At 34.8% G+C, this 14,062-nt stretch overlaps 2 protein-coding genes across 4 annotated transcripts; both read right to left on the bottom strand.

Annotated features, from left to right (window-relative positions):
- Window positions 1-545: 545 nt before the first annotated feature.
- Window positions 546-3,420, bottom strand: LOC132172126 (uncharacterized). 2 transcript variants are annotated; one of them, XM_059583577.1, is made up of 6 exons: window positions 3,323-3,420; window positions 3,044-3,190; window positions 2,827-2,949; window positions 2,129-2,347; window positions 1,876-2,040; window positions 546-960 (listed from the first exon to the last, which is right to left on the bottom strand). In XM_059583577.1, the coding sequence occupies exons 1-6, from the start codon at window positions 3,365-3,367 to the stop codon at window positions 679-681; spliced, it is 981 nt and encodes a 326-aa protein (XP_059439560.1). In that variant the 5' UTR covers window positions 3,368-3,420; the 3' UTR covers window positions 546-678. The 2 variants fall into 2 exon arrangements, with proteins under 2 accessions (XP_059439560.1, XP_059439561.1); XM_059583578.1 differs by lacking the exon at window positions 3,323-3,420 and adding an exon at window positions 3,264-3,317.
- A 3,031-nt stretch (window positions 3,421-6,451) lies between these two features.
- On the bottom strand, window positions 6,452-11,347 carry LOC132170845 (RAN GTPase-activating protein 1). Of its 2 annotated transcripts, XM_059581966.1 has the most exons (3): window positions 11,171-11,347; window positions 10,966-11,086; window positions 6,452-8,566 (listed from the first exon to the last, which is right to left on the bottom strand). In XM_059581966.1, the coding sequence occupies exons 2-3, from the start codon at window positions 10,976-10,978 to the stop codon at window positions 6,936-6,938; spliced, it is 1,644 nt and encodes a 547-aa protein (XP_059437949.1). In that variant the 5' UTR covers window positions 10,979-11,086; window positions 11,171-11,347; the 3' UTR covers window positions 6,452-6,935. The 2 variants fall into 2 exon arrangements, with proteins under 2 accessions (XP_059437949.1, XP_059437950.1); XM_059581967.1 differs by lacking the exon at window positions 10,966-11,086.
- Between the last annotated feature and the right edge of the window lie 2,715 nt (window positions 11,348-14,062).

Below are 14,062 nucleotides of genomic sequence, written 5' to 3'. Positions count from 1 at the left end.
CAGATAAAATACAAAAAAAAAGAAGAAAAAAGAAGAAAAAAAGGCCCAAATTATACTTCAATATGTGAAGAATTATACCCGATGTCTTTTGTTGGTCATAGAAGTGCGATATATTCTCCCTTCATTCTTCTCTCATTCTCTTATTTTTCAAAATCACTATTGAATCTGTAGGGTTCATAAGGGCCCAAGTAGAGCGCACTATTTAGGGTGGCTTTGCTATAATTTTGTTAACCACAATGATGATGTGGCATGCTATTTTGACACGTTGACTGTGCTATTTTGACACGTTTCGGCTTCTAATTAGGTAATATGCGGTAGGGATGTTAGACAATTAACGAAAGGTAGACGAAATAATCCATTTAATAACAATTTGAATTTTTATGGAGTAAATTAATAACTTTTGTTATTTGACTTTTTATCAAGAGAAACGCTTCATATACTTTCAAATACTTATATTTCAAATCAATTGTGATATTCATTGAGAATAATCACTTGAAAATATATGTACCATTTCTCTTTTTTCCGTTAATAAAATTGAAAAGAAGTGGAATAAAATATTTATTTATTATTATATGAATACAAACAAATTTTGCATCACTGCTACCAATGAAGGCATCAAAATTTACATCTGAAATAAGGCAGATGATAAAAGGAGGCATTGTTTGTTTGGTCTGCCCACTACTCTAGAGAGGTGGTGGAGAAGCTAAAATGGTGAGAAGCTCCAGGTGTCTGAAAAACTTCATCTTCTTCTTCTGCCTCTTCTTCTCTGATGGGTGGTGGTGGAGAAGAGAAGTCTAAGCACATTCCCTGTATGTATTCAAATGATGCCGACAGATCTTGGGAGGTCAGTTGGTGGTACTCCACAAGTTGGTTGAGGCATTGGTTTTCTCTTACTAAATTTGCATTTTCATTTGCTAATCTGGATTTCTCTGCCAGCAGTGCCTCCAATTGAAGCCTCACCTGCCCAGATACCACCACATTTCACATGATTAATTAATCATCTATGCTCAAATAACTAGAAAAGAGAAGCTTTGAATTGAATGTGTACACGAAGGAAGGACTATTTTATAGTTGAATAAGGCAAGTTAAAATAGAAAATACAATCAAAGAATTACCAGAAAATATGACAGAATAAAATCAAGGGTTTTTATACAATCTGAATTTAGTCATTGGTTTTTCTAATTTCAAGAATATCATCCTCAAGTTTTGTCCAAATTTTAAATAGGTTCCTCTATCACATTTCTGTTAAAATAAGTAGTTTGTTATATGTCACCTATATTTCAATTGACACAGCATTAAGTGCTCAGTCATTAAAAAAAAAAAAAAAAAACAAAGACCCAATTCCATAAATAACAACCGTATTCTTCGTCATCATAATCTTCTCGATTTATAGCGTTAGAGGAAAAACTATTAACGTTGACGCTAAGATGGACCCTGGGTGTTGAATGAGACACGCGTAATAGATAGAAAGCTATTAGAGAACCAATTTAAAATTTGGGCAAAATCAGAGGACCTTATTATTGAAATTGAAAACCCAATGACTAAATTAAATCCAAATCAGATTAAAACTTAGGGACTAAATATGATTTTTCCCTAAAATCAATATAATGTCTGGACAGTTGAGGCAACCTAGAGAATAGAAGCTTTGAATTGAATACTGTATTTTTGTGTATTATAACTATGTACACGAAACGAAAGACCTATTTATAGTTGAATAAGGCGCAAAGTTAAAATAGAAAATACAATTAGAGAATAAATTCAACTTACACAAGAAAATAAATCAATTAGACAAATAAAACAAATATCAGAATATATTCTACAACAATATATATATATATATACATATGGTAGAGAATGGAGGTAGAAGACTCCTACCAGATCATCTTCCTCAGGCCTTATCCCTTTAGCAAATCCATCACGGAGCCTCCTATTCTCCTCTTCAAGCAGAGTGCATCGCTCTTGCATAAAACACAAATCCGACTTTATTGACTTCAGTTCTCTAGCAAGCGAAGCTGCTTTTGATGCCATGGAAATGGCAAGCTGTCAACGACAAGAAATTAAGAATTCAAACAAGATTCATAATCTTAGTACTTCAAGTGGGGGGAGACTGAAGAAATTGTAAACCGACGTTTTTGGCTTTCTTCAGCTTCCCATCTTTTAGGCTTTTCTGCGAATCATCTTCGCTATCCTCTGAAGAATGACTATGATCAAACTTCCTTTTCATTCCTTGCTTGAGCTCTGCTCCAGTTCCTTGCTTCTCTGATTCCTCTTCTTTACTGTCTGAGTTCTGCAGATTGCTTTGGAATATTTCAGTCAATGTGGGCGGTTTTGCAAGATCTCTAGCTCCCTGTAAACGTAGACGGCTAAATTCAATGACATCATCTGATTTCAGTTTGTATAGTTTCCAAATATCAACAAAACTAAATCCCAATATAATCAAAATTTGGAAGTTTAGACAAGTCATCTCTTTAATTTGAAACTTACGGATTCACTCTGTTTCAGACACTGATCCAGATACGTGAACTAATTATGTCAAAGGAAACCTCTCTTTCACTTGTACATATGTAGCAGAAACTTTTGATTATTGCTTTCTATGAAACTTGAAAGATTTAACCAAAATTCTAGAACCCATGTTCATAAATCCTTAAGACTCTGTCCAAGAGCTTGATATAATCAAAATTTGGTAATTTGAAACTTACAGATTCAATCTGTTTCTGATTATTAGGAACCTTTGATTATTGTTTTGTATGTAATTTGGAAGATTTAACCAAAATTCTAGAACCCATGTTTATAAACCTTAAGAGAGAGTTCAAGAACTTGATATACCTGAAGGGCATTGTCTAGATTGTTGGATAGCAGAGACAGAGTGTGGGCAACAGAGTCGAACCCTCTCATCAGAAGCAGCGAGTCTTCCTTCAATCGGTTCGCTCGGTCCGATTCTCCGGCGATCTACAAAGAATCCCACAAGCCGATCAACCCAAAACTCTCCGGCGAGCATAGAACAACAAAGAATTCAATCAAAGGGCTGAATACAAACACTCACCAAATGGGTGGTTACAGCGGGCTCACTTGGCATTCTGCTTTGACGATTCTCAATAAGCGTTTCCGTCCGGCTGCGTAGCGCACTCCAAAGTCGCTTATCGGAGGAGGGGCTGATCAGAGGAGACGAACCCATGAAGCTTGAGCCCTCCTACAATCAAGTTCAAGAAATTTCATCAAATAGGACCATAAAGAGATATTCAAAGAAGAAAAGAAATACCCACCGCAGAAAGCTGATGAAACAGGGAAAAAAAAAGGGGGAGGAGAATAAGCGGAAAGATACCTGTTTGAGGTGGGGAGGCGATGGTGTGTCCACTGAGGCTGCCATGAGAGAGAGAGAGAGAGAGAGAGAGAGAGAGATGAGTAACGGCTAGTTTTTAAAGGAGCTTTAGGGGAATTTAAATAGATATGCTGTTTGAGCTAACGTTCTAAAATCTATCTGAAATTAAACTAATATCTATCTGAGTGGGACTTGGATTGGTCCGCTCCTTTGTGATCAATAAAGTGGGACTGCTTTTCAACGCGCCAAGTGGGGACCGATTTAAATCCAACGGCTGTAATTTTTCACGAATTACCAGGTTTCGGTCAACAGTAATCAGCGCCTACAGCCACAGTTAAATTGATTTAACAGATTTAATTTATCCCAATGCATCAAGCAAATTTGTGACCCTTGGATAATGGCTTTTGTCACTTTGTGAACTGTCTAATTAAGAGCTTTATCAATAGAGTCCAGCTTTGCTTTTGGGCAGGTATGCTTACTTTGACTAAGCTTTCTCTCTAATTTTCCACCTTGGGATTTTTTTTTTTTTTCATTAAATAAGAAAAAAAAATTTACAATGAATGATCATTTATATTTTATACTACGATCTAAAAAGAAAAAAATAGTAGAGGATTCTCAAATCGACCCAAAACGAAAAAGAACATTGCAAGAATACATATAAAAAGTAGAAAACGGGTCAAATAAGTCACTCGCTCCTCTTAAAGTGGGATTCGAATCCCCTCAAATTTTTTAAAATAAGAGATTTTCAGATTTAAAAATATGAGCCATTTATTACATCTAACAGTTCAAAAAAATGCAAAAAATTTGTGTGTTACTAAGACAAGTGAGTTTGATATGTTGAAACTAAAATTAATTACTTCCGTAAGTACTATAACATACAAACTTTTACTTTTGTTTGAAACATTAGATGTAAAGAAATGATCAAATTTTAAAATGTGAGAAATCTCATATTTCCTCAAAGTGATTACAGAAACAAGATTAAGGTAAATCTATCTGATTAGGGATTAGGTGTAATTTTTTTTTTTTTTTTTTTTTTTGAGTGGAGGTGTGAAAATTATTGATTTCATTTAAGGTCATCTTTACTTCTTTTTTGAAAAAAAAAAAAAAAAAAAATTCAGTATTTTTTATTTTTGACAGAAAGACAACCCAAACTCTATAAGTAAAACCCAACAATATTCCGAACCGTCAAATTTATGTAATGCTTTGGTTTGATGTGCGACACGTGTCCAAGTGAGGCACATTTGAACTGAGTTGAACCACTCGATTTGTCTGGTTCTGGAAACCATGAGCACAAGGAGGAAAGGTCAAAGGATTCCGGTACCCTTTGTCGAAAATTCAAATCGAAGCCATGCTGTAAACATACATGTGCTTGAAAACCTTGAGAGCCACATGTTTAAACCTTGATATATATTATAGTGCAATAAAAATATTATTTTTAACTCATAAAAGTCTTAGGTGACAAGATGTTATCAGCCTATCAATAAGTAGGGTCACAACAACTCAAGATGGAGCCTATGGCCTCTTATCACTTAGGACTTTTATGAGTTAAAAATAATCTTTTTATTGCACTATAGCATTTCTCTTTCAAATTAATACTATGAAATTTTTTATTCATTCTAACCTAACGCCCACCACCTACCACTGAACTTTTCACCCACCTCCGAGCCCCCAACATCGAAGTCTCCAAAACTAATTAAGACAATAGCTCCGATAGTTTTGTCAATAAAAAAAAAATTATTTGGTATGAAAGATTTTATTATTTTTTGATGTTTCAAATTTAAATGTCTGCTTCATATTCAAGAGTACAAAATATCGAGTTTACAACATCATCTCATTGAAGTTATTCTCTTATTGAAGTTTTTCTCTTATATTAATATACTCATAGAATTTATAGGTGCACCCATCATATAGCAGCAGGATTCACTGAAGAAGGTTAGCATCTAGCCTTCTAGGGAAAATTACTTGGTATTTGGAATTTACAGTTGTACTAAACCAATCACTTAAGAGTATCAAAAGTACGGTGAAGATTCCAGAGATAAGCTACGTATCCAAATGGTCCCTCCCATTAACCTTTTAATTGAAATTGTTAGATGCACAAGTGAATAGATGTTACATCCCTTCTACTCAGAAACCCCTACCCTTTCTACTCCCCGCTTTTATCCTCTCTCTCTCCTTCTATTAATTATTTTTTTTCTTTATGTTTGTAGGTGTTCTTCGACTAGATCACCAACTTCGGCCTCTCCGCTATGCGTCCGTCCACCTTTTACCGTATTGTGTCATTCATCTCCTCCTCCGACCGCTGTTGCTGTTTACTGGTTGTTTGTTTGTGTTTTTTGTTTTGAATATGAGATTTCTTCTCTTTAGATCTGTCCTCATGAGTGAGGAGAAATAATTAGGTGTGATGAGTTATTTCTCACAGCCTGTATAATTAGGTGTAAAGGGTTATCTCTCACAGCTGATTTAAATAATTTTTGTTAAGAAATTTAGCTACTCATGTCTTAGATTTAGTCTGCTCGGAGCAGATATATTTTTTATCTGTATTTGTACATGGGTTAGCGGAAGATTGTAATCATAAATAATACCTAATTGTAAGAATTTTTGTTTATATCTATGACTTTGTAACTTCATAGCATGTGACTATGTTTTTTGCAAAGTTTTATGCTTTGTGTTGTAAGAACTTTTTACTCTGCTCTATAAGAGCTTTATGCTTGTAATCTTTAATTAATGAAATCCTCAAATTTCCGTTAAAAAAAGAAAGAAAGTTTGATAGATGTTACAACTGATCTTGGCATTAATGACTCATATTGTTGTCAGTGTAAAATTATAATTTTTACCCCAAATGAAAAACAAAAGAAAAGAGGGGGGCTTCACAACCATCCCCTGAAGGGTAAATCTTGGCATTGATGACTCATATTGTTGTCAATGTAAAATTATAATTTTTACCCCAAATGAAAAACAAAATAAAGGAGGGGGGCTTCACAACCATCCCCTGAAGGGTATATATATATATATATATATATATATAGAGAGAGAGAGAGAGAGAGAGAGAGAGAGAGATTACCAGACACGTACAATACTGAATTCTCAGTCTTGCAAATCAAATATCAAGTCTCGAACGGATTTGCAAAGAAAATTGCATATTGAGAAGTTGGAATAAGTATCCCGAAAAGAGAAATTACTTCCTACCTCCAACTAAGCATATCATGATATTACCAGACACGTACAATACTGAATTCTCAGTCTTGCAAATTAAATACCAAGTCTCGAACGGATTTGCAAAGAAAATTGCATATTGAGAAGTTGGAATAAGTATCCTGAAAAGAGAAATTACTTCCTACCTCCAACTAAGCATATCATGGATGAGGATTGGCAGCAATTCCGACAGCGGATTGCAGCCAATCCCAATCTGCATAACATACTGCCCAAAAAAGATACGACTTCTCTCAGCAATATTAAAAGCTAATTCATAGGCTATGGGGTGTTCTCAATACACCCAGCTAAGCTAGACTAGCTATTACAGAAACATACTTTGTTAAACGAAAAATCAAAGTCTTGATAAAGTTCAAATCAGATCAATCAAAGGCAGTAGGGCACTGCCTTGAAGCATGAAACAACTCTAATCCTCCTGCTTGATTTCAAGGTTCTTGAGTCTTGATTCCAATTCATTCTCGTTATCCGCATTATCATCTTCAGCCTCGTCGTCAAGATCTTCTCCTTCAGGGTCGTTCTCATCCAAAGGCCCAAGCATATCAGGGGAATTCTTAAATATATCCTTAACCTCATCAATCCCTTCATCGGATATAAAATTGGAGTTGATATTTAGCAACTTAAATCCAGGTTTGTGCACAACAGCCTGTGCCAGGACCCTTGCCCCAGCCCTTCTAATTGCATTTGTGCTCAGATCAACTTCAGTTAATTGGCTATGCCCCACTTCCAATGCCTTGCTGATCACAATTGCACCTTCATCCTTCAGCTCATTCTCAGCCAAGCTTAACTTGGTGAGAAATTGTTTTGCTGCTATACAGGCTGCTAAAGTAGCAGCAGCTTTGGCAGTGACGTCATTTCCGGCCATTTCCAGAACTTCAAGAGAAGGTGCAGAATCCTTCAGAGAATTGACGAGTGCTTCTGCCCCCTCGTCCTCCAAGTTAAGGTAACTGAGGTAAATCTCAGTAAGATCTGAAAAGGCTGATATAGCCTTACTCAGAGCAACTCCAGCTTCCACGCCAAACATGTTGTCACGCAAATCAAGCTTTTTTAGATGGCTACAAGTCCCAAGTGCTTCAGCTAGGGCAACTCCCCCTTCAGAGCCTATCCTTGTAGAAGAACACCGGAAATCCTCCAATGCTGGAGAATGCTTCACGATCTCAGATATAGCAAGTGCCCCTTCATCTCCAGTCATGTTATTATGAAACTGAAGAACCCTAAGCTTCTCAGTGGAAGGAATTAGCTCACAAACTGCTCTTGCAGCTTCCTCTGAGATACCATCATTCATCAAATAAAGCTCCTCCAAATTCTTCTGAGACCTTAGGAGTGATGTAAATGCCCTAACACCCTTTTCACCCATGGCATTGTTTGAAAGGTCCAGATATCTCAAAACACAACCTTCCAGGGCTGAAGAGAATATGTTCATGACCTTCAGAGCTTCTTCCTCCGGCCTTCCTGCAATAAAATCTGATAGGTCTACTTCTGTCAATTGATCCTTAATGGATAACAGAATGGGCTCAACAACACGAGCTGCATCCAAGCCAAAACTTCTATTACTGAAACAAATCTTAGTATATGAGTTTGGTTTCCTTAGTGATTGTAGAAGCTCCTCAGCCTCCTCTGCTTCAATAAAAGCCCTACGACCTCCAGATATATCAAAGATTGTTTCATTAGCAGCAGTAGCTTTCTCAGATATAACATCTCCATCGTCCTTTATTCTGGGGCCTCTTTTAAGAACTTCCAGCATAAGCTTACTCGATTCTTTGGCATAAATTTGCACAGCAGAACTCCCATCACCATCTGACTCCTTCTCAAAGTGATGACTTGCAGCTGCAAAAGCAATATCCTCTATGTGCTTTGCATCCTCCTCTGCCTCTTCTTTACTTAACAGGCCATACTTCCTTGAGAAAATAGATGGAGTCGTAAGATTCTTGATCATTCGATCTACAAGCATTAGCCTTGTACTCTGGCTAGGGGGCCATAATTTGATAGGCAATGCACGGTGTTGGAAAGTCTGTGTTGCAGAATCCATGCCAAAGTAGCCTGGAACATTGTAATTAAGTCATTAATGTATAACAGAACTAAGATATAATAATACGGCTTGGGGAGGGGAGAACATTTATTTGAACTAGGTTAATAAATACAGCCAACCAGATTGCTTAACCTACATAAAACATTTCTGGCTCTGGCAGAATTACCCTACGAGTTTAAGCAATCAAGTTAAACCATTGACAAAATTCTCAACTATTTAAACTCAAACTCCAATTTTGTCAACACAAGTGAAACTCAAATTTTCATTTGCCAAATCATCAAGTACTAGTAGGATGCACATATCAGCATTAAAAAATAAAAATTAAAAAAAGTACATAAAAAAATAAAAATAAAAACACTTCTTATGACCATAAACAAGACCAGAATTAAAAGGACTGAAGTAGTGCACTAGGAAAAAAAGCAACCAAAAACAACCCCAAAAAAAACATAAAGGGTGTGTTTATGAAAAACACACCATTCTGAGGTGAAAGTTCTCAGAGATATGAAACAAACGAACAAGCAAAAATCAAAATCACAACCAACTATATTAAGGTGTGATTATTCATAAAAATAAATAAATAAAAACTATATTAAGGGACCCACTAGTGTTGTGTAGATAGTGATGGTGCCGGTGGCAATAAAGGCTACTGTGGCAGTTACAGAGATGGCAATGACGGTGGTGTTCCTGTCACTGTATTGGCCATGGTGTTCACAGCAAAAGCAGCAGTGATAATGGTAGCACTGATGCCAATGATATGAGACAGTCAATTTGTGCTGGTAAGGGAAATGACATGTATAATTTGTAACATACACCAATGTACAGTGGTGGTGAAAGCAGCAAAGCAACATTTGTGTGACTAAAGGAAATGACATCCATGGTAGTGAGAGAAGCATGGCAACAAGGCGGTGGGGTGATAACAATTTTTTCTTGTGTATCCACAAAAGTACATCCAATATTAAAAACATATGCTTTTCCTTTTCCTCTTATAGTTCCATTTTCTAGGTGTAAAAGAAGAGTTGGAAGGCCCTTCCGTAACAGAGAGCCAAGGGATAGAAGAAGGCACACTAAAGGTGCTATAACTGCACTGCCCAGATATTTATATGTAGACCATAAAAGTTCAGCCGTTCAGAAGAGTAGTCCCAATGTAAATTTGGACATGGAAGGCCACATGTTACAGGTGGTGCTCCTGCTGGATATATTAGGACTCTTAGAATGAGTCCAAAAAAAGAAAATTGTTTAGAATAAGCCAGAGAGAAAATTATCAATGCTACGCAATGCCATCCAGATTAACAAGTCTTCTTACTTTATATAGATGTTAGAAGGTTATCAAATCAGTTATCTCACAATCAAACCAGTCTAGATATATACTCTAAAAAGAAGAGCTTATGCATTTATAGCATCCAAATACCATATAAAGAGAAAATCAACAAATATTTTAAAGGAAGTGGTTCTTAACAAACTCAAGGATCCAAAACTTAAAATCACAAGACAGACAAAAAAAAAAATTGACGCTAGAAAACAAACTTATTAACAAGTCCCTTGAAGAAAAGTTGATCTGCAAGAATGCCTTTACATTATCTCTGAAATCTGCTATTACTGATTACTGATTTAAACAAATCAACACACAGATCAAAATATCACATCTACCTACATCAAATTAAATTGCATACAGAATCTGTACAATAACCCTCAATGTTGTTGTATGAGAACAAAAAGAAATTCTAATAATATGTTTGTTAACTTTTGACTACCAAAAATTAACACTTTATTTCATCTAAGTTAACTCATCGTTTTGACAAAAAAAAAAAAAAAAAAGAAGTTAAACTCATATTGTGAAAAATTAAAAATCTTTATCCTCTCATGCCCCAAATAATGAAATATAAAAATTCAAGTTCCTTTCCCCTCTGAACATTTTCTAAGCATCCATATCAATCACAATGTCTAATCAAACCAACATGTTAGAACTCCAATTCAAAAACGTATCATGTTAATTAAAAGGAACCTCACTAATCATAGGGATAGGGGAAATGACATAGATCTAGAGGAAAAAATAAAAGCCTCGGCCTGGCTCTTGACAAATTGTATTAAGAAATAAACGAAAATTGAAACCTTATAAGAAATCAACGTTACTAACGTAATTCCAAACTTTCTTTCCAATTTGTTAAACTTCCTCCACCACCAACCAAACCAACACGGCCAGGCACAAAAAAATAGAGAACAGCAAGAATTTCAACGAATCAAGCATTGCACAAAACCCTACGAGAAAGAAAATATTTGACAGCATACAAATACAAGTCACAGGAAATCCACGATTTCTTTTGCACGAATCTTCCAGTTTGGCATCCAATAAAACGCAAGAAAATAAAAAGAAAACTCTTAAGTTTTAGAAACGGCGGAGTTAACCCTCAACCTGCCAGTGCCATAAGATCCCAAGCATCTACTTAATTTTCCTACGTATTCTAAGCAACCAAACAAACAGCAATACACAACCAAGGAAATGGAGGACAGAGGAACAGACTCCGCGGCAGCGCCTGAAATGAAAAATGAAAAGAGAATCATCCGAAACTATAAACCCTAGAAGTGAAAAAGAGTAAAATAGAGACGAGCAAAGGCACCTTTATTGATTGTTCTCCTGTTTGTTTCTCGGGAAACTTTCTGTGGCTTTTTTAAAATTGTGTGTGTGTGCGTGGCGAAAGAGTAATGAATGGATCGCTGATAAGAGAAAAATCAAAGAGAAGTGCGTGTGGGAATTGGAGGGAAATGATGAAAACCTAATCTAACGTTAAAATAATGGGAGCGAAGCGTAGCCTTTCCGCTTTGTCCTCGTAAAATGACCGAAACGTCCCAAACCTTTCGTCTTATTTACATTCTTGGTCATGCTAGCTTAAACTCTGGTCTGGACCATCGTGGGCCTGGATTGGATTGGGTTGGGCCTTCAATACTTCCGACCTTAGCCCATTGTTACTTTTAGCTTACACTTGTTAGCTAGTCTTCCCAAAAAATACGACATTTCAACCAAAACCCTCAAACGTAGCGTGTTTTTTAAGTGACTTTTCAAGTCAAACACTTAAAACATATTACATGAAATGGGTATGATAGACGGGCGTGAAGAGTAAGCCAAGTACTCGACACATAACGAAGAAAAATGTTAGACTTTCAACTTTTTTACAACTTGTTAACACGCGTTAGATTAGAGGATATTCATTTTTTAAAAAAACAAAAAAAGCGTTTTTAAGTCTTTACCGAACCAATTTTTTGGCTTAAAAAAATTTTGAAGTACTAAAAATATTTTTTAAGCTCTTTAACACAATTCCAAACAAATTATAAACTTTTAAGTAGAATTAGATGTGTATAGATTGAATACCAATTCTTGGAGAATGGTGGACGTTCCTACTGTAGATGCCCTAGAGATCCCATCCATTATTTGTGAAAGGTGTCTAGTCAGAATGCCAAATAGAGACTTTGGTGAATTTATCATCCCATTTTGAAATCATGGCGTCATGAGTAAGCAAAGCACTCTTTACTCTTAAAGAAATGTCTCTCATTAAGAAAAACTAGTAATTATTTAACAACTAACATTGAAATCACGTTTGATAAGAATATTTGAAGGCATGACGTATGGAGTTTTTGGGTGGATATGAATAACGATGACTTTTGCACCCTCAAGATCCTATTATACAATTGTACATGTCTAATTGTCTATAGCAAATTGGAAATATTTTGTATTCGATTGATAACTTTTTTTTAAAGATGATTTTATAGATATGTAACTTTTATACACAGTTATGATTTATGATTTAGTATGAAATTAAGTTTAAGATTTGACTGCTTTTATTTTATATAAGCGCGTGCACACACATAGAGGGACTATATGTATTTATGTATTTATTTATTTACATAAGTTCGAACTTCCCATGTAAAAATATCACCCCTGCTCAAGGTAGATTGATCCAAATAGAGTTGTTTGTAATTCAGTCTTAGGCAAATGAGTTTGTAATGGTGTTGTTCTAATTATTTGTTTTTGTTGTTTGATTGTAATTCCCTTAGAGGTCAGTTTGTAATCCTCTTTTTTTTTTAAAAAAAAAAAAAAAAAAAAACTTAAAAAGGACAAGGGAGAGTAACCAACTGTGACTACTCTATTTGTGAGTAAACATAATAATATCTACCCATTAAAAACTACTCATAAAAAACCTAAACGGTAAAAACCGCAAGCATTTTCTCAAAATCAATACAAACAAGGACGGAGCTAGGGTGACCAGTATAGGCCATCTATGCCCCCCACCAACTCGCTTGATGTTTTTTTTTTACAAAGTATAAAAAGGCTTCTGTGTTTTGTGTAGCATGTGCTGCACAAACCAATTTGCAGAAGTGATAAGGTAGAAGACTAGAAGTGGTGTTCGTGTGATTGTATTAAGAGAAGAAAAGATCATTTTGAAATGATAAATTGTCTTTTCTTTTTAACTTTGAAGTGTAAAAGTTGTATTTGGTAAATGGAAAAGTCAAGTTCACATTAATGCTCAAGAGTTGTCATGGCTGAAACCAACTAAAACGTTTTTGCTTCTATTGGCCACCAAAAGTGGTGATTATTTCTTTTATCTCCTCGTTGTTCCATTATATTTAAAATAAAGGGTTACGATTAATAATTGAAAAATCTCCAATTTATTTCTAATTAGAGGAGATCTCAATTTTAATTTTAATGAATTGAGTCAAACAATACTATTAACTAGTTGCTTAAAAAAATCAAAGACAAACAATGCTATTAACTAGTTACGAGGAGGTGGATGAGTTAATAAAAAAATCAACAACAATTGAGTTTCAGATAATCATTTTATTGCAAATTAGTGGAATTACAATATTTTTTTTAATTGTTATTTTTTTAGTTATAGTCTATAATAGTTTTTAGTTAATTGGAAACAACCATTAGTTTTTAGAAGTCTAAACAATTAATTGAAGAATTTGATAGATAAAAGCTATTATATTTTAAAAGAAGGGTTTCATAGCTTTCATTTTCTTAGGTGTTTGAGTGAAAAATTGAAATATATTAAGAACAATTATTTTGTGTCTTTTCTTTTATTTATTTTCTTTGTTAGCATTGAGTAAATACTAATTTTATTTTTTATATACTAATTTAATCTTTAAAGTTAAATAGTTTTCATTCATACTTTGACCCCTATTTTAATATTATTTTGATAAATGCTTTGGCCCCTTCCCATTAGAATGGATAGCTCCGTCCCTGCTAACAAAGGAACTTACAGAAGTGAAAAGGTGAGTACGATTAGCGGTTATTTGCTATAACCATTAACCATAACCGCCTAAGTGGTTAGTAAAATTTATTATTAACTGGCGGTTAGCGGTTAATAACCTTAATAACCTTTAACCGCTTTTTAAGGAAATTTTTTTAAAAAAAATTAAAAAGTTATTTAAAAACAAAAAATAAATAAATCAAAACGACGTCGTTTTATGGTAATATGATAATACCCTACTACATACGACATCATTTTTATATA

Source organism: Corylus avellana, chromosome ca2, assembly GCF_901000735.1.
Source record: "Corylus avellana chromosome ca2, CavTom2PMs-1.0".
Classification (NCBI taxonomy): domain Eukaryota; kingdom Viridiplantae; phylum Streptophyta; class Magnoliopsida; order Fagales; family Betulaceae; genus Corylus; species Corylus avellana.
The sequence above is the reverse complement of the archived record's forward strand: the minus strand, read 5'-3'. Positions and strand labels throughout refer to the sequence as shown.